The 25,144-nt window shown below is 39.4% G+C and overlaps 1 protein-coding gene across 3 annotated transcripts in view; it reads left to right on the forward strand.

Annotated features, from left to right (window-relative positions):
* The window catches only part of LOC126298678 (glutamate receptor ionotropic, kainate 2-like), a 397,907-nt gene that overhangs the window by 156,792 nt on the left and 215,971 nt on the right, over positions 1-25,144 (forward strand). For all 3 annotated transcript variants that reach the window (XM_049990109.1, XM_049990111.1, XM_049990110.1), the window contains one exon: positions 4,378-4,545. In XM_049990109.1, coding sequence (XP_049846066.1) covers positions 4,378-4,545 — 168 coding nt within the window. The remainder of the gene's footprint in view (positions 1-4,377; positions 4,546-25,144) is intronic.

The following is a 25,144-nucleotide window of genomic DNA, read 5'->3' on the forward strand; positions in this document are numbered from 1 at the left end:
GCCATTTACTGTACGGAACTGTATATACTGTGTTTTATCAAAATTTAAAGAGAGTCCGTTTGCTGAGAACCACTTAATAATTTTGTGAAAAACATCATTTACAATTACATCACTTAGTTCTTGGTTTTTGGATGTTATTACTATACTTGTATCATCAGCAAAAAGAACTAACTTTGCATCTTCATCAATGTGGAATGGTAAGTCATTAATGTATATCAAGAACAGTAAAGGACCTAAGACCGAACCCTGTGGGACCCCGTGCTTGATAGCACCCCAGTTTGAGGAATCAGCTGTTGTTTTAACATCACACGAACCACTTATTTCAACTTTCTGCATTCTTCCATTTAAGTATGAATTAAACCATTTGTGCACTGCCCCACGCAAACCATAATGATTTAGCTTATCTAAAAGAATTCCATGATTTACACAATCAAAGGCCTTTGAGAGATCACAAAAAATACCAATGGGTGATGTCCGGTTATTCAGAGCATTTAATATTTGATCAGTGAAAGCATATATAGCATTTTCTGTTGAAAAGCCTTTCTGAAAACCAAACTGACATTTTGTTAGTACTTTATTTTTACAAATATGGGAGGCTACTCTTGAATACATTACTTTCTCAAAAATTTTTGATAGAGCTGTCAGAAGAGAGATTGGGCGGTAGTTGTTGACATCCGACGTATCCCCCTTTTTATGCAATGGTTTTACAATGGCATATTTCAGTCTATCAGGGAAAACACCCTGCTCCAAAGAGCTATTACATACGTGGCTGAGAATCCTACTTATCTGTGGGGAACAAGGTTTAAGTACTTTGCTGGAAATGCCCTCAATTCCGTAAGAGCTTTTACTTTTCAGTGAGTTTATTATTTTACTGATTTCAGAGGGAGAGGTTGGTGGAATTACAGTTGTTTCAAACTGCGCAGGTATGGCCTCTTCTATTAATAGCCTTGCCTCTTCTAGTGAAGATCTAGATCCTATTTTCTCCACAACATTTAAAAAATGATTATTGAAAATATTTTCAATTTCTGATTCTTTGTTGGTGCACTTGTCATTCAGTTTTATTGCACTAAAGTCTTCCTGTGGTCTTGGTTGCCCTGTTTCCCTTTCAATAATATTCCAAATTGCTTTAATTTTATTATCAGAGTTACTGATCTCAGACATGATACACATGCTTCTGGACTTTTTAATAACTTTTCTTAGTACCGCACAATAGTTTTTATAATATTGAATAATTTCGGGGTCAGTACTTCCTCTTGCTGTTAGATACAGTTCTCTTTTACGGTTGCAAGATATTCTTATTCCTTTAGTTAGCCAAGGTTTTTTATATGTTTTCTTGGAATTATGTTTAACTATTTTCTTGGGAAAACAATTTTCAAATACCCTTAAAAATGTATTGTGAAATAAGTTATATTTCAAGTTTGCATCGGGTTCCTTATACACTTCATACCAGTCTAGCTGCTGTAGGCTTTCCCTAAAGTTTGCAATATTTATATTGTTAATTGAACGCACTGCTTTGAAAGTCTGATTTATTATACTGCATGGAGCTATGTCATGTACTGTAACAAGCTGTGCACTATGATCTGAAAGACCATTCTCAACAGGATAAGCATTTATGTCCTTAAACTTATCTTGGTCTATAAAAAAGTTATCTATCAATGTACTGCTGTTCTTTGTTATCCGAGTAGGAAAATCAATGACGGAGCTCAAATTGAAAGAACTGAGTAATACTAAAAGGTCATTCTTCCTATTACACTCTTTCAGGGAATCAACATTGAAATCCCCACAAATGATAATTTGCTTCCCCCTGTCTGACAGATAGCACAACAAAGCATCCAAGTTTTCTAGAAATAGCTGGAAATTCCCTGAGGGGGACCTATACACTGTTACAATTATGAAAGTGCCATCATTTAGTTTAAGTTCAGTGGCACATGCTTCCATATGTTGCTCTACACAAAATTTTTTAGTTTCTAAATTTTTTGCACTGTGGAAGCTTTTGACATATATGGCAACTCCTCTTCTCATCATATTATCTCTACTTACATGTGCAGCTAATTTGTACCCATTGATGCAAACCTTTTGCATATCAGTGACAATGTGATGCTCAGACAGGCATAGTATATCTATTACATTCTTGGTTTCTATATCTTCTAAACAAAGCAGAAGCTCATCAATTTTATTCTTCAATCCCCCAATATTTTGATGAAATATACTAACAGTATTTTTCACTTTACTTTTGTGAGTATCTTGAACTTTTTTAACATCTTTAGTACTTTTATTCTTCAATCCCCCAATATTTTGATGAAATATACTAACATTATTTTTCACTTTACTTTTGTGAGTATCTTGAACTTTTTTAACATCTTTAGTACTTGCCTGGCTGAGTTTCCCACTAGACACTGATCTTACACTAAAAAAGAGTTTCCACCATGAGATGTAGTTCCTCCCCCCTTTAAATTTCCTGCTATCAGCCCAGCCAGTTTACCCTTCCCTTTCCTGTTGAGGTGTAGGCCATGTCTAGTATAGTCCCACCTACAGAGTGAATCAACAGGAACCACACCAATGTGTGACCCTGCACCAGATCCAAGTAGCCGTTCCAACTCCAAATTAACTCTCCTGACAGAAGAGGTCAAATGAGGTCGGTCGTGGCGCTCCAGAACCGACACAAACCCAACACTGGTATGATTCGATGCCGATGCAATCTTTGCCAGGTCACACTTTATGCTGTACCCCGGATCTCTGTCAATACTGTTGCCCGGCCCACCCACAATAACCACGGTGTCTTCCTTAGTAAAACCTTTACATAGTGAACCTAAATCCTCTGTTACCTGCCCAAGTTCAGCACTAGGTTTGAAAAAACTTGTGACCTGGTAATCCAACCCTAATTCATCCTGCAGAAGTTGGTCCACACCCCTAGCATGCGAACTTTCTTTCTCTTTGCAGACTTCCCTACATTCTTAATCAATTTGCTGCTGAAAGCTTGTTGAGCCCTGTCTACATCTACTTCTGTGAGAGGCTCATCAGTTTCTGACTGAGGCAACAGGTCAAACCTATTTTGTACATTAATAACAAAGCTGTCAGAAGAATTTCTTGGCCTGTTCCTCATGCCTGTTGCCACTTCCCACCCCTGTTTACCCTTCTCCCCCCTTAACCTGCCCAGTTCTCGCCTAGCCTCATCTAACTCAGCCTGAAGGGCAGAAATTTTCCCCTCCTGTTCCACAATCTTCCTATCTCTACTGCATAGCCTACTGTACATCAATTGCTGACATTGCTTTTTATATGAATTAGAATGTGAGACATAATTTGTTTGGGTAACCATCATTACTAGTATGATCTTCATTGCTATTTTAACACTTGGACCTCTTGTATATATTTACATAAGATTTAGATTGTGAGGTTCATCACCATTTACATACAGTTATTATTGTAATAATCTGACATGTTCTACATCCTAGCAATGCACTCACATCAAGGATCTGTGAAACCTGAAAATAAATAAATAAATAAAATAAATAAATGCACCTGAACAAAACATCAGAAATGCCATGTGATGATGACCTCAGAAATATATTGTAAATAAAAAAACTTACATTTAGTGATTGATTACATTGTGGTTGTGGTTTCTTTCTTCTCTCCAATGCTAAAAAAAAATGTTCATATGTTCCTCTGCCACTTGTAACCACTTGAATTTTTGAATTTTACTTCTTTTAACAGTGCCCCCTCCCCTCTCAAGCCAGTTAAGTTTTGCTAATAGTCCAGCCCACATTCACTTTCATTTTACATTGACATATAGGGCATCTCGACCACATATATACCATGAAATGATCATTACTATAAATCAGAGAAATTTGAACTTATACACAGGCCATTGACTATTTTTCTCACCAAGCATTAACAGCCAATGTAACAGAAGAGAAAATGGCAGGGAGGTAGTGGTACATAATTTAGTATCTACCACACACTTTAAGGTCACTTTTGGGGTATCACTGTAGGTATATATAATAAAATTACGAAACATGTACTCTGTAAAAATTTCAAGTTGAAAATCAGTGGCAATCAAAAACACAGTTTGTAAATATCACATGCAAAGCTATGTATTTCCAACTAAAGTACTCAGGCACACTCCAGGTTTCTAGACTTATCAGAAGTCTTCAGCACTTGTCACCATAATAACTAAGATGTATTCACACGGTAGATACTACCTTATAACTGACAAGAGTAAGAATCTATTGGCAAATAGACCTCAGCACTTTTTCCCTGTAGAAAAAACATAAATAATGATAAGCTTGTAACAAGTTTTGGGGATGGTTTTGTGAAAACAGAAAACATAACCATGAAAAAAATATTTTGTGATGAAATATTCATTCACTGGTGTTTCAGGATGTGCATACCATTGACTTGGAGCCTTATCAACATGGAGGGACAAACATAACTGGCTTTCAGCTTGTCGATACCACAAGTGATCATGTACAAAACATAATAAATTCATGGAAGAATTTTGAAATAGAAGATCTTGACAGGCCTGATATTGAACCAGAAGAGATTGAAGTAAGTACTTGAAGGGAAAGGAGAGATAGCTTTTCAATACAACATGCTTAATCCATTCAGTCTGCAGAAATCTAGAGGCTTACACAGAAGTCTATCATAAACCCATCATGCGTCTGTACATGAATGGAATGAAAGAAATACCTTAATTTCAGTTTTATTTTTAAATATACTTAGAAGAAGTAACCTTAGTCAGATTTCTAAATTATTAATTTTATTATTACCTTTATTATGAATTTTATATCATACACCAGCCACAGCTGGACAGACAGGATCAAGATACAACATTATCATAATTTATGAATACAACTCTACTATGATAGTAATTTAATACTGCAAGATATATTTAAGTTATAAATTAGATTATAATACCACATCTATAAAATAGATACAAGTATACAATGAAATTAAATATAATGGTTGCTGTTGGAGTCATCTCAAGTAAACACTATGCTATTACTAGAGAAGAATTCTTCAGTATTGTAGAAGGGTTGCTCTTTTAGCTTGCACGAAATAGTTGTTTTAAACTGCTCCCATGGTAAAGACTTAATGTGATCAGGTAGAGCATTAAATGATTTTAGGGCCACCATGGGGAAGCTGTTTTGTGTCTTTGCTAATTGACACCTTGGCATGTCGATACTGTCTTTGTTGCGAGTGCTGTATTTGTGAACTTCATTTCTCTTTCTGTAAATATCATGGTTTCTCTTTATGTGGAAGAGGCAGTTCAATATATACTGGCTGTAAACAGTCAGAACTCCTAACCTGATGAAAATTGGTTTACAGTGGTCTGTTTTTTTGCTTGAAGTAATGATCCTCACTGCTTTCTTTTGCAGTAAAAGCACATTCTTGCAGCCTGCAGAATGGCCCCAAAACAATAGCCCATAACTGATGTGGCTGTGGAACATTCCATAGTACACAGTTAGAAGGTACTGTTCTGGTTCTATACTTTTCAGTTTCCTCAAGAGGTGCAGGACCCGTGAAAGTATGGAACATACATGTTTGGTGTGCTGTTGCCAGGTTAATTTGGTGTCAATGAGAAAGCCCAGAAGTTTCACATCTGCTGCATTACCCAGTGCTCCAGTATTGCTGAGGCTGCATATCATCCTCTGATATTTTCTTCATTAATTTTCATTTTGTTCATGGTAAACCAGACCTTAGCTTCATTGAACAAGACTTCTGCTTCTTGAACTGCCTGTTCAACATTCTCTCCTTTTGAGAACAGGGTTGTATCATCCACAAACTGCAAGGTGTGCCCATTGGAGCCTATGTCATTTACGGAGATAATGAACAGCAAGGGCCCTATTATCAATCCCTGTAGCACACCATGCTGTACCTTCTTTTCAACTGAATCAACTCCTTGCACGGAGACAATCTGAAGATTGTGAGCTTCTTCAATAAATCTGGCATTGCTTTCCTTCTTTGCTTTTTCTACTTCCTTTCTGTAGACACTTTTGGTATGTAAGTAACCATGGAAGATGGTTGTAAAATGCTAGTGTTCATGGCTGGTACTTGCAGTTTTGTTGATATTTGTTTTATGTGCATTAAGCTATGGCCTAAAACATATTTCTTTGCCTACCATTTCATTTACCAGTGCCAATGACTATATGTCTTTTGTTACTGTAGTATACTGAATTTCAGTCAATAGAGTCAAGTGTAGTAGATATCTATACCTACTGCAGCTGAGATAAGAACATCCATTGGTAAAAGAAGTGAGGGTGTGCACAAATTACAAATCATAATCAGAATTAGATTATTTTATTACATATACACATAAATCATTAATTTAATGTACAGATAACTTGTCAATATAACTGATATAACAGAGACACGTAGAGTGTCAGGAAATCTTAATTAATACTAATTTACAACCAGTAGACCAAGCTTATCACAATACTACAAAGGTAGCTCTTTCATAATCTAAAAATTCTGTAACTTAATAAAAACAATTTTGTATCAAGATTGGATGTGACTTCCTCTTCAATAATACTAGTTCCATTTTGTAGAATTTTTTTCTGTTTAATCTGTTAGTATTTTTATATCCATATACTGCAGAACATGTGCATAGTAATTTAATATATATTCGTTTCTAATATCATATTTACGTTGGAAGTGATGGCCTATAAAAAATTCTGAATTGTTATCCATAAAGATAAACATAAGTGTAGCTGCACAGAATAATAAAAATATTTAGAAACCAAAATAGAGGTGTGGCCGAGCAGTTCTAGACGCTCCAGTCTGGAGCCATGTGACTGCTGCTGTTGCAGGTTCGAATCCTGACTCGGGCATGGATGTGTGTGATGTCTTTAGGTTAGTTAGGTGAAAGTAGTTCTAAGTTCTAGGGGACTGATGGCCTCAGATTTTAAGTCCCATAGTGCTCAGAGCAATTTGAACCAAAATAGGGGTGAGCATGAATCCACCAATTTCTAATAGATTTTTGTAGTAATAATATTCTGTTTATACCACTTGCATTCCCAAAAATGTAATTACATATCTTATAACAGACTCAAATAGTTGTAAAAAACATTTTTCATGTGTCCATGTCACTTACATAGAACAGTATTGTCATTGCAAATCCATAGCCATTAAACTTGTTTTACATGTGAAGCCTATGGTATGTTTTCAAGAAATATCCCCCTAAATTTAGTGGAATCTGCTTTTATAACATCCTGATTTTTATGGAAAACTTGGTAGTTATTTGTTTTTTGCTGTTTAGTTTTAAATTGTGTTAGGTGGGTATTTGTCATGTTCAGCTTTAATCCACTTAGATCAAAACATTGTTCCAAGCTGTTTAGGACATCTCTAACGTTTTGGGGATCTTGTAAGACATCTCATTTTCAATGGGCAGAGATATACATCTACAAATAAAAATGAATGGAAAATGATACTTAGGAGTAAATGATTTATATAAAGCAAAAACAATATTTGGCCAAATACAGAACTGTGTGGACTCCCTATGAAATACTATTCTAGTCCAAGAAATAATTCCCTGTACCTAATGTTGCAACTACATTTGCTTTCTCTCTGTTAAATACAATTTGAACTAATTCACAGCACTACATTTATTTCCATATCTATTTCTTCATAGATAAGTGGAGAGTGGTCTATATAGTCAATTTTCTTCATAAGGTCACAGGAAACTCCTGTGACCTTTTAGAACTTGGTAAACAATAGGCAAATTTTCTGTGCAAATTCACTGATGGCACATATTGTACTCTTGCATTTCTGGATGCATAATGGAGTAGATGTGACATTAAATTATGTATGAATGTTTGGATACAAATTGCAACAACTTTTCCAGTGTTTTAGAAAAATTCTGAAAACACATATTTCCATGTAGTGTCCTACAATTTTTTTCAGGACTTGTTAAATAATGGCTTCACTGCTGTCAGCTGTCAGCCTTCATTGATGAAGCACCAGGAGACTGTCAAGTCACATGTTTAGCTTTTCTGTTTGCTTTCACAGTTTGATTCTTAAATTTTTTGCATCTTTTTGAGTGATTGCATAGTTTAATCCTTAGATTCCTTGCACTTTTTTTAATATTTGAGAGGGATAGTATCATGTTGTAGTAACTGTAACATGTACATTCATTCAGTCTGTAGTCCAGTTGTCATTTGTTTTGGAGGGTCAGTGACTTTTGATCACAGCTCAGACATCAGTATTCCATTGATGAAACACCAAGAGAGTAGCAAGTCATCTGCTTAACTTTTTCTGTTTCTTATCGTAGTTAAATCCTTAAGTTATTATTAGTATAATAGAAAGAATGTGTGCGTGCTGTGTGTGGATGCAGGAGGAGCTGGCCGTAGTTTATGAACGGCTAAAGATGCTTATGGCCACAGTCAGCCATCTGCAGGCTGTTGCTTCAGGATGTGGTGACAACAATGGTGAAACTGGCCCATCACATGGGACACCTCAGGTGTTGCTCGTTTCACCCATGGGTTCCACTGTTGAAGCACCATCCAGCCTACCGAATGTGGGGGGGATCAGCACTCACTGCAGAGTGAGTAGTGGGTTGTTATGTATGCTTGGGACACTTGAGGTGGAAAGGCAGTGTGATGGCCATCTGACCTTTCCCATTCACTTTGTAAGTGGACAATAGCCACTCCTTCAGCAGACTCCAAGTAGGCACACAAGTGGAGGAGTTTACTAGTTATTGGGAGCTCCAGTATTAGATGTGATATGGAGCTCTTCAGAGAAATATCTTCCAGGTCTGGAAAGAAACCCAATGTGCACTCTGTGTCTCTTACATGAGGTGTGATCTGAGATGTGAAGGGGGAACTGCCCAAGGCTAATGAGGGTGCAGGATGCCCATAGTCTGCAAGTTGTTGCTCCTGTCAGCATCAATGATCCCAATTGCTTGGGCTCTGAGGCCTTCCTCAGTTCCTACAGATGACTGGCAGAAGTGGTGATTACTGTCGTCCCTAACTCATAACATGGAATCAGAGGTCACAGTTTGCAGCATTGTGTCCAGAGTTGATTGAGATCCTTTGGTTTGGAGCCGAGTGGACAGACACAACCAAACGCTCTGTCAATTCTGTGATGGTCATACCTACATATTTCTGGACCCACATTATAGGCTGGAGAGTTGCCAGACTCCACTTGATAGGTGAAGGATGCAATACAAAAAGGAAGAAGCTGCTTGGGTAGCAGAGTACTTGTGGTTTCCTTTTTTAGGCTAGGCAGTATTTTGAGTCCTGCCCTCTAGGAAAGTTTTTTCACTCAAACTATTGTTAGAACTGAAAGCTGGCTGAAACTCAAAGTTAAAAGCTCTGAAATATTTAGCATGGTATGGAACTTATATGAAAGAGACAGATTAGATGTCATTGGAGGGGGAGAGTTCATTGCTTTTGACAAAAATTGAAGTCGAAATTAAGTCTGAATGGGAAGCTATCTGGACACAAGTAGCAAGTGTAGATGAAATCAAGCTAAATATCAGATGTTTTTGTCAGCCACCTAATTCTGTCATAACATCTGTAGAATAATTTTTAAAAAAATCTGCACTCAGTAATGTGGAAATAACTAGACCCTGCATTATTACCTGGAGATGATTTTGAGCTACTGAGTATACACTTTGATGCTATGGGTTCATTTCAGGTGCTATGGATAGACAGTCTTGCATAGAATTTTTAAACACATTTTCTGAAAACTGCTGTGTGCAACTGGCTAGACAACCCACACACAATGGAAATATTTGGCATCTTATAGCAACAAACAGATCTAGCCTAACTGGACAGTCTCATTATAGATACAGGGATTAGTGATCATGAAGTTATTATAGAGATGATGGTTACTAAAGTTAATAAATCCATTACAAATCTAGGAGAGTTTTTATGCTAGAAAATGCCAGTAAACAGTTGTTAGCAGCCCACATAGATAATGAAGGGACATTATTAACTCCATTATGACAGACATAGAGAGATTATGGGCAGTGATTAAATTGGCTATAAATCATATTCTGGAGACATATTTACCAAATAAGTGGACTAAGGATGGAAAAGACCCACAATGATGTAATAATTAAATTAAAAAATGCTGGAGAAGTAGAGATTGTTATTTTTTCAGTTCAAATTTATTACACAAATGTCGACAAGCAAAACTTGATGTAAATGCTAATGCACAAAGAGTACAACTTCTGCAATCATATCTTCACAAAAGATCTTGCTGAGAAATAGAGAAAATCGTAGTCATGCATAAAATCACTAATCATGTTGAAAGCTTCTCTCCAGTCACCCATTGATCAGTCTGGTGTGGCAATAGAAGACAGTAAAGGAAAGCTGAAGTTTTAAATTTCATGTATAAGGAATCATTCAACCAGGGGGATTGTACAAACAAACCATCATTTGACTGTTACAGACTCCCAAATGGAGGACATGGTGTCAAGAAGCAACTGAGAAAGTTGAAAATGAGTAAGTTACCAGGTATGGATGGAAACCCTAGACATAGAAATAGACATCTCGGGCATAGAGAAGCAATGGCAGTGGTGAAAAAAAAAATCAGTCACCTGGTCCAGATGGAATCCCAATTCAGTTTTACTCAGATTACTTTGCAGCATTGGCTCCTTACTTAGCTTGCATTTATCATAAATCTCCTCCCAGGGCAAAGTTCCAAGCAACAGGAAAAAAGTGCAGGTGACTCCTTTATATCAGAATGGTAAAAGAACTGATCTGCATAATTACAGGCCATTATCCATTACATCAGTTTGCTGTAGAATTCTTGAACACTTACTGTGTTTGATTGTAATAAATTTCCTTAAGACAGAAAAGCTCCAGTCCACAAATCAGTCTGTATTTAGAAAGAATCACTCATCCACTACTAAGCTTGCCCTTTTCTCATGTGATATCCTGTGAACCACAGATGAAGGGCAACAGGCAGATTCCTAGATTTCCAGAAAGTGCCCCACTGTAGATTATTGATGAAGGTTCAAGAATATGAATTGGGATCCCAGATATGTGAGTGGCTCCATGACTTCTTAAGTAATAGAACCCAGTGTATTGTCCTCAATGGTGATTGTTCATCAGAGGCAAGAGTACCATCAGGAGCACTCTAAGGAAGTGTGATAAACTCCTATTACTTTATATGTACATAAATGATATGGCAGACAAAGAGAGCAGCAATGTGTAGCTGTTTGCTAATGATATTGTGGTATGCAGGTGGGTGTCATAGTTGAGTGACTATAGAAGGATACAAGTTAGACAATATTTCTAGTTGGTGTGATGAATGGCAGCTTGTTTTAAATGTAAAGAAATGTAAGTTAATGCAGATGAGAAGCCAAAAACAATCCTCTAACATCCAAGGGGTACAAATTATCTAGGTATCCTTTTAGATCAACAACTGATCTTTGCATATTTATGAAAATTATCATTGGTAGTGTGCTACTTGACACAGTCACATTGATTAAATATCTTGGACCAATGTTGTAGTGCAATATGAGAGGGAATGAGCATTTCAGGTTGGTTGTAGTTAAGGCAAATGGTCAACTTTGTTTTATTGGGAGAAGTTTTTGAGAGTGTAGCTGAGGTTTATGGAGACAACAAACAGAACACTAGTGCAACTCATTCTTGAATACTGCTTGAGTGTTTGGGATCCACATCAGGTCAGAATAAAGGAAGACATCAAAGCAGTTCAGAAGCATGCTACTTGGTTCAGTCATCATGCAAGTATTACAGAGTTGCTTCATTAACTGAAATGGAAATCCCTAGAGGGATGATGACATTCACTTTTTGAGGCACTAGTGAGAAAATTTAAATTACTGGCATCTGTGGCCAACTGCAGAAGAATGCTTTTGTGACCAACATACATTTCGTGTAAGGACCATGAAAATAAGATGAGGGAAATTAGGGCTCATACAAGTTCAGAGATGTGAACACAGGTGCTTTTCCCTCACCCTAATTGTAAGTGGAACAGAAAGCAAAAGGGCTAGTAATGGAACAAGTTACCCTCCACCATGTACCATACACTGGCTTGTGTATTACCGCATGTATACAGATTTAGGTGTAGGATTAGATGTGGATGTAGATGTACTGCATACTTCAGAGCATTAGGGGAGCATCTTTCTTCAAGTGACTAATTAATTATTATGCATATGGATCCTATTATTACTCTAGACACTGTTTTAATTTCTGCAGTCAGTATTTCATCCAATTTATCTGAATGTTTTGTTTTTAGAGATAATAATGCAGGTACCTACCCTTTATCTTCATTAAAATTATGTCAAATTTAGTTACAACTTCATTGTTACCCTGATGATTAAATTCAAAGGGGTAAAAATTATCTAGGTATCCTTTTAGATCAACAACTGATCTTTACATATTTATGAAAAAAAAATTTAAATATTCTGATATTTTTGAAGGATTTACAATGGAGTAGTCACCTAACTTAATATTGGAGATATGCTGACTTCTGTCTCTGACACCAAGTACTGATTTTATAACTGACCCTATTGTGTTCAATTTATTTGCATAGTTTGGAATATAATTTTTGTGTTCCAGTCTTATAAATATAGTATTATGTTACTTGGTGTAGTTCATAAGGTTTATGGTTATGTAAATTTTAAGTTCATTACATTACTTTTTTTCAATCACTTGACACTTTTATACAAACAGTTGTTAACTTCAGTTTGCTTTGATTATTTTCTTTATTTTTTGTGGGTCTGTAGGAGGTAGAATTACTTTATGATGCACAAAAATTTGAAGAAATTTGTTATTGTTTCAGAAGCTTCAATTCAATGATTCACTGACAAGTTTACTTCTTCAAGTCTACATTTCCTATTTTCTTTACTGGTGTTCTTTGCTGCACATTTTTTGAATTCCTGGTTTATTTATTTCTAATAGCTCAAGAAACAGACCTGAATAGTTACAAACTGGCAAATCAAAGAAGAATTTTCTAGTATCCTCAAGTGCAGATTTTGTCAAAATTTTATCTATACAGATTGCAGGTAGTTCATCTTCTCAGGTCAATTCTGCGAAGTTTAACTTAAAACTGCATCCTTGAATCAGTTCACTAAAGCTGCTGATTCACTGAATTCATTCATTACATTTACATTAAAATGAGCAGATATCATAATATTTTTGGCTCTTTTTTAGTTTTTGTAGTACAGCAGAGTTACTTCTGACATTATATTTGTTGAAATTATAACAGCATGTTGTCCCTCTAATTTTCTACAGTAACCATCAAATATACTCACATCATTCAGAAAATTAAAATTGTATGTTTCTTCACAAATAAAGAGATTTAAAGCATCACCTAGAAGCACTCACTCCCCACCCAGGTGCTGTTCTTTTATAAAAGCTACTGCTTACAATACACTTACTGCTTTAGTTTATTAAGGATTTGTATGCAATCTTTTCTACACCAATGTTTGTTTAGGTAATGAGCTCTAATATTTCTCTCTTCTACACAGAAAAAAATGTAGATTATGAAATGCAGTTTGTCTATCATTTAGACGTTTTGTATATAAGTAATTTATGTTCAATTGCATCAATAATATGCTTTATCTTCACCTAGAAGTTTCCTTATGATTTTTGACTTACTATTTTCTAGGCTTATCAGCTGCATCACTACACTTGGGTCTATTTATTATTTATATTTTTGCATACACCAATAAACATCTTGCTGAACTGTATATACCCTAGTCTGTTAGAATGTAGGCCATTGTCTGCTAAACAATCTGTAGGGATAAACTTATTTGGATAGAGTCTGTTACACTTTTCTCTGAATAGCAGTTTATTTTCTCTACATATTTATCACTTATTCATATTCTATGTATGTTGCCATTTACTGCTGTTGTTACCCCCAATACCAAAAATTAATTTGGACCACATTTCTAATTTTATTGTTGACATAATCTTCACTGCAACTTTGAAGTAAATTTGTCCCCATATTGACAAAAACTGCTTTGTTGTTAACATTATAAGGAACACTTGGCTTTGCTTTACATTTATTACATTTTGAAAATGCTTATTTAGATGTTAAGTCCTTATCCCTAGGTGAATATTGGTTGGGCAACTTGGAGCAATGACACTTATAAGCATAGAATGATCATTAATAGAAAATGATTTTTAATCCTCTGTTTAAGACTGTCTGTATAATTTTTGTACTTTGTGCTATTAGTCTGTTGGTTTTTCTCATTGTTTACTAACTGAAAGTTTGCCAGACACATCAGTTAACATTTCATAAAAATATTGTGGGGTCCTGCCCACTCGTCTCATATAGGGTGCCTATAGGATGCTGCGTTCTCATGTATCTATTCAACAATTTAAGCAAATTACATTAATAGTTTTATTTCAAATAAGTAGATTGACAATACTTAACTTTGAAGCAATGGTTGACTTGCAAACAATCAAAGTCCTTTGCTGTATACAATATCCATGTAAGCAATTGATATGGATCACACATCACTCTTCTAAACTGCTCCTGTTGTGTTAAAGTCCTGTTCTGTATGCTATTGGCTGACGGCATCTCACAGCTTTCTCTGCAGTTGCGTTCTTCAACTTGATTGATACGATTGATTGCTTTAACAGGAGAACTAAAACAGCTTAGGTCTAACCCGCCACTGCCCACACCAAAACTAGGTTTATTGTGCGGTATCGCTCCATGTATATCTAGCAAAGCCAACCAGTGCCCTTAAATAGTGCAAGGAGTCCCTCTACCAGTTTTTTGTTAGACACAATTTATTCAGGTCTAGTTGTCCCAAAGATTCTGTATCTTTTACTCTCCAATGCCATGCATTCAAAGATTAGGTGTAATGTAGATTCTTCACCCTCATCACAGATCCTACATTTGGGGTCCTCTTCCATTATACCCATTGTGTGTAGGTGTTTTTTGAAGTTCCCATGGCCGATCATCAGTCCAGTCATGAGTTTGATCTCTTTCCTGTTCAATCCCAGGATTACAGAGCTTCTTTTAAAAAATGGCTTAGGCATCATTACCTTACCATGTTTTTGTTTATAGACCTTGGTCCAATATCCTACGTGCTGCTTCCTAAGCCAGTTCCATAGCTCTAATTTGATCATAGCCTTGGTGATTGTCAAGACAAGTTCTGGTCCAATAGATGGAGTTGTTGCCCCCATCCTAGCCAATCTATCGGCTTGTTCATTGCCACAGATCCCTGAGGGGCCAGGGATCCACACAATGTACACCCTATTGCTTCCCCCTAGCTCCACCAGAGCCCTGTGGCAATCTGCAACAATCTTAGATCTTGTTGCAGGAGCTGCCAATGATTTCAGGGCTGCCTGGCTGTCTGAATAGATGTAGTGCTATGGTCATTGTAGCACCTACTTATATTCTCCTCCACACATGCCCTGATTACAGTAATTTCAGCTTGGAATACAGAAGCCAGTTTCCCTAGAGAGATGCTGCTCTCCAGTCTTGGCTGAACCCCGTACAACCCTACCCCAATGCCTTGATCTGTTTTTGACCTATTGGTGAACCAAACGATGTCCTCCATACGGTGTCGAACTGTTTTCCCCACTGCTCCCTACTTCCAATTATTATGTTGTAAGGCTTGTCGAAGCAGTTCAGAGTTATTATACAGTCAGCGAGCATTTCCCCAGCCATACCTATATTTACCTTGCTCACTATGTTAGTGTGTGATTCTGGATATCTGAATGAGACCCAGTCTTAAGTCTGTATGCCCCAGTTACTGCCTCCATCTTAACCCAAAGGTGAAGTGGAGGCATATCTAACATGGCTTCCATTCCAGTGGTTGGTGTGCTGCTAATTCCACCTGTTATGGCTAAGCAGTCCAATCTCTGCACCTTAGCAAGCTCTTTAGCAGCAACCCGCTGTTCTACCTTCTTCCACCACACTACAGCCCCATAGGAAATCCTAGGTCTAACCACTGTGGTGTATATCCAGTGCATACCCCTGGGGCTTAGGCCCCAGTTTTTGCCACAAGCCCTCCTAGTACTCACTAAAGTGCTTTTTGCCTTGGAGCAGATACTCTTAATATGAGGGGTCCAAGTTAGCTTCTCATCCTGTCTCCTTCACAGGTAGAGTATCACTGAAGAGCTTTAGATTCCAACTTGCATACTGAATATGTCTCTTCGTAAATGGCACCATAAGACTCTTCTTAGGATTAACTCTCAGATCCTGTTTAATGCACCATTTTTGCATAGTGTCCAATCCTCCTTGTGCCATATTCGTGACTGTGTCAATGAATTTGCCAAGTATTACTATGACAAGGTCATCTGCATATCCTTGGCAGAAGCATTGTTTGGAATATAGTTCCTCAATGAGTTGTTCACCACTAGATTCCACAATAGAGGAGACAAAACTCCTCCTTGTGGGCAGCCTCTAGTGGTCTTAATTACCATCTTTTCATTCATCATGGCAGCCTCAACCTTCCTTCCACTAAGCATAGCTCTGGTCCACCTACATATAGTGGTCCCCAGGTCATGCACCTCTGCTGCCCTTACCATGGAATCGAAGGTCGTGTTACTTAAGGCCCCCTCGTTATTCAGGAAGATGCAGAGGGCTATTTTTTGGAAGTGAAGTGCTTTTTCCACCTTCCCGATGAGTTGGTGGAGAGCTGTCTCACATGATTTACCTGGTTGGTATGCGTGTTGGTTCAGGTGTAGAGGGACCCTACATAGCCTACCCTCCCCAACATATTCATTAACCAGTTTCTCCAATGTTTTGAGAATGAAGGAGGACAGACTGATTGGTCTCATATCCTTGGCATTTGTATGATCAATACTCCCTGGCTTTGGAATGAAGACAACCTTCACTGCCCTCCAAACATTGGGAATGATTCCTACTGCTGAGCTAACAATAAATAGCCTAGATAGGATTCTTATAAGCTTTCCTCCTGCCTGTTGCTAGAGAGCTGGAAAAATTTCATCTGGGCCAGGTGACTTGAACAGCTGGAATGTTCCCACCACCCACTGGATTTTGTTGAAGTTCACACACTCCATGGTCGATTTCCAGTCCTCTTTTCGAGTGTCTGAGAACCGTTGTCTCTCTGGGGTCACATACTGGTCTGTGTTATCCAGTAAAGCATATCGAGGAAAGTGAGTTTTGAGGAGCAATTCCAGCGTCTCATGTGCTGTATTTGTATATTCCCCATCCTCCTTCCTCAACGTACCTCCTGGATTAGTTGGTACTCTAGAGAGAATCTTGTGAATTCTGGCTTGTGCAGCCATGCCTTCAACTTCCTCACAGAATGCCTCCTTTGCTTGTCTTATTGCAAGATTGTAACTGACAAGGGCCTCACGATATTTAGCCCATTGTCCTTTATGTCTCGCAATATTAAACGGTCTCCATACCTGTTTTCTTTGTGTTTCCAATTTGTTATTCCACCAAGGAACACTCCTATTTGTGCACTTCCTGGTGGTTGTGCAGTTATCCTGATATGAGGTCATTATGGCAGAGGTAACAGCCTCTGCTACTTCCTCAAGTTCTACTGGCTTCCTTATCGTGGTTTTAATTTCCAATAAGCCTAAGTCATGGTCCCTCCTATATGTCTCCCAGTCTGTTTTCCTGGGATATCTATAAGTCATAGTATGTCTGATTCCCATTTCAACCTCGAATTTAATGTACATGTGGTCTGATGAGGATGGCTCCAACACCACATGCCATTGTTTGACATAGCAACCTGTCATCATGGAACCAAATGTTATGTCAATTACTTCTTCCCTTCTGCTATTCCCGAATGTAGGTTCACTGCCCCTATTCAGGACCTCTAAGTGTTAGCTAAGAGGAATTCAAGGAGGTACTCACCTCTACTGTTGGTGCCCTTGCTGCCCCACACTAGGTTGTGGGCATTGGCCTCACACCCCACCAGCAGTTGGTCACCTTGCTGATGGCAAGTCTCTACCAGTCTCCTCACCTCCAAGGGAGGGGGAGAACTGTCTTTGTAAGGAAGGTATGCTGAAGCCAAGACAATTTCCCTCGTGATACCTTTTTCACATTCCTGCATTTTGATGGTCACTAAGTCCCTAGAGCAGAAATCCATCATTGGCATGAAAGAAATGCGGTTTCTAACATAGATGCATGTTCTGGAGTTTCTTAGATTCCTAGCATAAACCAGCTTACCTCCAGTGCCTCTCAGGCCCGATACACCCCCTTTGTATAAATATGGTTCTTGTATCAGAGCCACGTCCACTTCCTGTCTCCTTAGGCAGCGGCTCAGGGCAGCAGAGGCCCCTTTACTGTGCTGCAGATTGATCTGCAGCACCTCCAGGCCATCTTTGAGGTCTTTGAGAACTCTGGCGGTGACCTGCAAGAACCCTAAAAACAGTTTCAGGTCCTGCTCCTGCATTGCCTTCAGGGATTTCTCACCAACCTCCATGACCACGGTTCGTCCTTCTGGAGCAACCTTCTGGTTAATAACTCTCCAGTCTTTGGTCGAATCTTTAGGGTTCTGGGCCTCTATTTTCCCAAACAGAGTCTTGGGAGAGACTTCTTTAATGATCTTGGGTACCCATAATGATATCTTTGCGGTCTTAAGAAGCTCTGCTGCTGCCTTGAGCAGCAGCTTTGAATCTTCCCACAGGGATATCATGGGCCCCTTGTCCTTGTGCCATTCCACTGTGTGCATCCCCTCACAGACAAAAATGAGTGCATGATGATCTAGATAGACCCTCCTGAAGTTGGGACCTGGGTCAGAGTCTCCCCCAATCTCTTCAAAGAGGGCCATCTGTACTAGTTCCCCCTGCTGTGAGGTAATGGCCACCAGTGGATAACCTTCCTGGATAACTGCCATCCTAAAAACCGAGACTGCAGTACTATAGGCCTGTTTCCCTATTTCTTGCCTTGGTTTTTTCTGGACTTGCTTATCCAGGGAGGAGGAAGTCTTTGATTCCTCCCTTATCTGTTTCTACATCTACATCCGTACTCTGCAAGCCACCTGACGGTGTGTGGCGGAGGGTACCCTGAGTACCTCTATCGGTTCTCCCTTCTATTCCATTCTCGTATTGTACATGGAAAGAAGGATTGTCGGTATGCTTCTGTGTGGGCTCTAATCTCTCTGATTTTATCCTCATGGTCTCTTCGCGAGATATACGTAGGAGGGAGCAATATACTGCTTGACTCTTCGGTGAAGGTATGTTCTCGAAACTTTAACAAAAGCCCGTACTGAGCTACTGAGCGTCTCTCCTGCAGAGTCTTCCACTGGAGTTTATCTATCATTTCCGTAACGCTTTCGCAATTACTAAATGATCCTGTAATGAAACGCGCTGCTCTCCGTTGGATCTTATCTATCTCTTCTATCAACCCTACCTGGTGCGGATCCCACACTGCTGAGCAGTATTCAAGCATTGGGCGAACAAGCGTACTGTAACCTACTTCCTTTGTTGTCGGATTGCATTTCCTTAGGATTCTTCCAATGAATCTCAGTCTGGCATCTGCTTTACCGACGATCAACTTTATATGATCATTCCATTTTAAATCACTCCTAATGCGTACTCCCAGATAATTTATGGAATTAACTGCTTCCAGTTGCTGACCTGCTATTTTGTAGCTAAATGATAAGGGACCTATCTTTCTATGTATTCGCATCACATTTCACTTCGCTACATTGAGATTCAATTGCCATTCCGTGCACCATGCGTCAATTCGCTGCAGATCCTCCTGCATTTCAGTACAATTTTTCATTGTTGCAACCTCTCGATACACCACAGCATCATCTGCAATTAGCCTCAGTGAACTTCCGATGTCATCCACCAGGTCATTTATGTATATTGTGAATAGCAACGGTCCCATGACACTCCCCTGCGGCACACCTGAAATCACTCTTACTTCGGAAGACTTCTCTCCATTGAGAATGACATGCTGCGTTCTGTTATCTAGGAACTCCTCAATCCAATCACACAATTGACCTGATAGTCCGTATGCTCTTACTTTGTTCATTAAACGACTGTGGGGAACTGTGTCAAACGCCTTGCGGAAGTCAAGAAACACGGCATCTACCTGTGAACCCGTGTCTAAGGCCCTCTGAGTCTCGTGGACGAATAGCGCGAGCTGGGTTTCACACGACCATCTTTTTCGAAACCCATGCTGATTCCTACAGAGTAGATTTCTAGTCTCCAGAAAAGACATTATACTCGAACATAATACGTGTTCCAAAATTCTACAACTGATCGACGTTAGAGATATAGGTCTATAGTTCTGCACATCTGTTCGATGTCCCTTCTTGAAAACGGGGATGACCTGTGCCCTTTTCCAATCCTTTGGAACGCTTCGCTCTTCTAGAGACCTACGGTACACCGCTGCAAGAAGGGGCGCAAGTTCCTTCGCGTACTCTGTGTAAAATCGAACTGGTATCCCATCAGGACCAGCGGCCTTTCCTCTTTTGAACGATTTTAATTGTTTCTCTATCCCTCTGTCGTCTACTTCGATATCTAACATTTTGTCAACTGTGCGACAATCTAGAGAAGGAAGCACAGTGCAGTCTTCCTCTGTGAAACAGCTTTGGAAGAAGACATTTAGTATTTCGGCCTTTAGTCTGTCATCCTCTGTTTCAGTACCATTTTGGTCACAGAGTGGCTGGACATTTTGTTTTGATCCACCTACCGCTTTGACATAGGACCAAAATTTCTTAGGATTTTCTGCCAAGTCAGTACATAGAACTTTACTTTCGAATTCATTGAAAGCCTCACGCATAGCCCTCCTCACACTACATTTCGCTTCGTGTAATTTTTGTTTGTCTGCAAGGCTTTGGCTATGTTTATGTTTGCTGTGAAGTTCCCTTTGCTTCCGCAGCAGTTTTCTAACTCGGTTGTTGTACCACGGTGGCTCTTTCCCATCTCTTACGATCTTGCTTCGCACATACTCATCTAACGCATATTGTACCATGGTTTTGAACTTTGTCCACTGATCCTCAACACTATCTGCACTTGAGACAAAACTTTTGTGTTGAGCCATCAGGTACTCTGTAATCTGCTTTTTGTCACTTTTGGTAAACAGAAAAATCTTCCTACCTTTTTTAATATTACTATTTACGGCTGAAATCATCGATGCAGTAACCGCCTTACTACATGTCTTTGACGTTGTGGGGGTACGCATGTCCCCTCCAACCTGAGGCAGTTTTTTCCTAGGGGTCTTGGGTTCTAGTCCCTTTACTTCCCTTCATTTGTGTTTAGGGGGCCATTCTTTTCCTTCCTTTTCCCTCTGTTCCCTGAATAGCTTCCTCCTTCATGCCCCAGACAAGCCTTTGATATTAATCTGGTCTAGCTTCTCGGTTACAGTTCTCACTTCTGGCTCTGGTCTAGACCTTGATTCAGTAGTGCAAGTGCCTTCCATCAGTTTAGTCCCTGACATTTGGGTACCTGAGGTCGCAATTTGCCCCTCAGTTTCTTTGTCTTTTTCTGTAGTCATGTCCATGTTGGACCCACTAGATTTGGGGATCTAGAAGGTCTACACCACGAATACCCCGTGCGGTGTAAGGCTAATTACTCAGGGAGGTTGCCCAGTATCCCTGGGGCTCCATTTGTGACACATCTTCCCATATGCCATGCACCCCTCAGCATGGATTGCATCACGTCTTGGGCTGGGTTAGGGAATTGTGTAGGACTAGGAGTGGGCAGGGAAGAAGGGGCATTGTGGGACACTCTTAGTCTGAGGCCTTTCCGGCAGTCGGCAGTAGGTCCTCTACCTTTGGCATGACCTTCAGCTTCTCACAGATACGCAAGTCTCTCCACTCCCACGGACAGTGCTTCGCCAAGGTAGTGTCCCCCAGAGAGGTTCTTCATCTTAGTGCTGGTGCTCGTGGTTACGCCACAACAAATATAATGTTTCTCAACATGTCCAGCACCACCGTATCATTAATACACTAGTCACTGTCACCTGGAGCCCTTCATACAATGAGGTGACAACAGTCATGGGATAGAAATTGCAGCAGATGGCAGCAGTATTGCATACACATGGCATTGACGAAGCTGTAATTCGTACTCAGGTGATTGATGTGAAAAGATTTCTGATATGATTATGGCCATATAACAGGAATTAAAAGATTTCAAACATGGAATGGTAGTTAGAGTTAGATGAATGGGACATTCCATTTCAGAAAACATTAGGAAAATCATTTCCTAGAACCACAGTCTCAAGAATGTGCCAAGAATACCAAATTTCAGGCTTTATCTCTCACCATGGGCAATGCAGCGGCTGGTGGCTTTCACTTAACAACTGAGGGCCATGGCGTTCACACAAAGTTGTACGTGCTAACAGGCAAGCAACATTGTGTGAAATAACCAAAGAAATCAGTATGAGATGATAAGTATCCATTATGATAGTCCAGCAACATTTGGCATTAACTGGCAATGACAGCAGATCACTAATGTAAGTGCCTTTGCTAACAGTATGGCATCAACTACAGTGCATCTTGTGGGCATGTGACCATGTCAGCTGGATGCTAGATGACTGGGAAACCATGGCCTGGCCAGGTGAATCCCATATTCAGTTGGTAAGAGCTGATGGTAGGGTTCGAGTGTGGTGCAAACCAGATGAAACCATGGACCCAGTTGTCAATGAGGTACTGTGCAAGCTGTTGGTGGCTCAATAATGGTGTGGGCTTTGTTTAGATGGAGTGGAGTGGGTCCTCTGGTCCAACTGAACAGATCATTTACTGGAAATGATTATGTTATGGAGTTCATCTGCAGCCATGCATAGCCTTCATGTTCCCAAAAAATGATGGAATTTTTATGGACAACAGTGTGCCATTTCACTAGGCAAAAATTGTTCACAATCACTTTGAAGAATATTCTGAACAGTTTGAGTGAATGATTTTGTCACACTTATGGGTCATAATCAAGAGGTCAGTTCATGCACAAAATCCTCCACCTGCAACACTTTCGCAATTATGGATGGCAGTAGAGGCAGCATAGCCTGATATTTTTGCTGGGGTTGTCCAGTGACTTATAGAGTCCATGTCATGTAAAGTTGATATGCTGATAACTGGCATCATTTAAGTGTAGAGATTTCTGTCATGAATTGAACAAGTTTTGAGACATCAGGAACTACAGACTGTCCTCATAAAAAGAGAAAAATGTGTAAAATACTATGGTATATGAAAATATGTATAAATTAGTGGTACTAAATATTTCAATGTACAATGCATGTGTTGTTTATCAATCCATTAAAAAGGTAAAGGAAATTGCATATCTTAATTTTAGGATTTTTCTTGTAACATCTGCAGGAAACCCACAGCAAGGGACTGCTGTGCATAGGCTTTTTTTCAAATACTGTATCAAAATGTACCACTCTGAAAGTTTATTTTAAGTGATGATGTGTAATTGAAGTGTAATAAAGTTCTGTTTTCATAAATCCTGAAAATTTATTTAATTTTTGATAAATAATTTGCTTGCTAGTGCAGTGTAAATAAAATGCTGCAGTTGTGTACAAGCTGGCCACATAAACTACCACGAGTTGTCTAATTGCAAGTAGGAAACTACTGGCTTGAAGAGTTAACATATCATAAGACATTGTTCATGTGGTTGTAAAATACAGAAAAAAACTTTATGCCCACTGATAACGCTGATGCAAACTATACTTTTGCTTCAATTTTTACCACAGAAAATACATAAAAACAATCCATACCACCAAATATTTTCCTGGACTTCTATAGGTATGTCACATTGTCAACATAGCAAATTCATAGTGTTATATCCTGTATTACAGTCCTACCACAAACCATGGACCATGACATGGTGTGCTGAATCAAATGCCTCAACAGTGTGGGTATCTTTACCATAGGTGTAACCACATATGCAGGGTATTAGTGTAGAGGCAACACTAAAATATGGTTCCCAAAGAGGGGTAACAGCCTTTTTAGTTGGTACAGCAAATGGCAGAAGGTGTGAGGAAACTACAGCCATTATATTACACACAGCTGTACTGCACGACTTAATGGTGACAGCCTACTCTTGAGAAAAAATTGCAGAGGTAAAAGAGGCCTCCATTTGGATCTCTGGGCAGTGTCTATTCATAAGGATGTCATCAGAAAAAAAACATATGTAGCATTGTGCAGGTAAGAGTGTGGAATAAAATAGAAAGAAACTTCCACATGGGAAAAATATCTTAAAAACAAAGATTCCAAGACTTACCAAGCGGGAAAGCGCCGGTAGATAGGCACAATGAAAAAAAAAAAAAACAAAAAAAAAAAACACACACACACACAGAATTTGAGCTTTCGCAACCGGCGGCTGCTTCGTCAGGAAAGAGGGAAGGAAAAGGAAAGATGAAAGGATGTGGGTTTTAAGGGAGAGGGTAAGGAGTCATTCCAATCCCGGGAGCGGAAAGACTTACCTTAGGGGGAAAAAAGGATAGGTATATACTCGCGCGCGCGCGCACACACACACACACACACACACACACACACACACACACACGCATATCCATCCATACATACACAGACACAAGCAGACATATTTAAAGGCAAAGAGTATGGGCAGAGATATAAGTCAAGGCGGAAGTGTGGAGGCAAAGATGATGTTGAATGACAGGTGAGGTATGAGAGGCGGCAACTTGAAATTAGCGGAGATTGAGGCCTGGTGGATAATGAGAATAGAGGATATATTGAAGGGCAAGTTCCCATCTCCAGAGTTCGTATAGGTTGGTGTTGGTGGGAAGTATCTAGATAACTCGGACGGTGTAACACTGTGCCAAGATGTGCTGGCTGTGGACCAAGGCATGTTTAGCCACAGGGTGATCCTCATTACCAACAAACACTGTCTGCCTGTGTCCATTCATGCAAATGGACAGTTTGTTGCTGGTCATTCCCACATAGAAAGCGTCACAGTGTAGGCAGGTCAGTTGGTAAATCACGTGGGTGCTTTCACACGTGGCTCTGCCTTTGATTGTGTACACCTTCCGGGTTACAGGACTGGAGTAGGTGGTGGTGGGAGGGTGCATAGGACAGGTTTTACACCGGGAGCGGTTGCAAGGGTAGGAGCCAGAGGGTAGGGAAGGTGCTTTGGGGATTTCATAGGGATGAACCAAGAGGTTACGAAGGTTAGGTGGATGGCGGAAAGACACTCTTGGTGGAGTGGGAGGGATTTCATGAAGGATGGATCTCATTTCGGGGCAGGATTTTAGGAAGTCATATCCCTGCTGGAGAGCCACATTCAGAGTCTGATCCAGTCCCGGGAAGTATCCTGTCAGAAGTGGGGCA

Source organism: Schistocerca gregaria, chromosome X (genome assembly GCF_023897955.1).
Source record: "Schistocerca gregaria isolate iqSchGreg1 chromosome X, iqSchGreg1.2, whole genome shotgun sequence".
Lineage (NCBI taxonomy): Eukaryota > Metazoa > Arthropoda > Insecta > Orthoptera > Acrididae > Schistocerca > Schistocerca gregaria.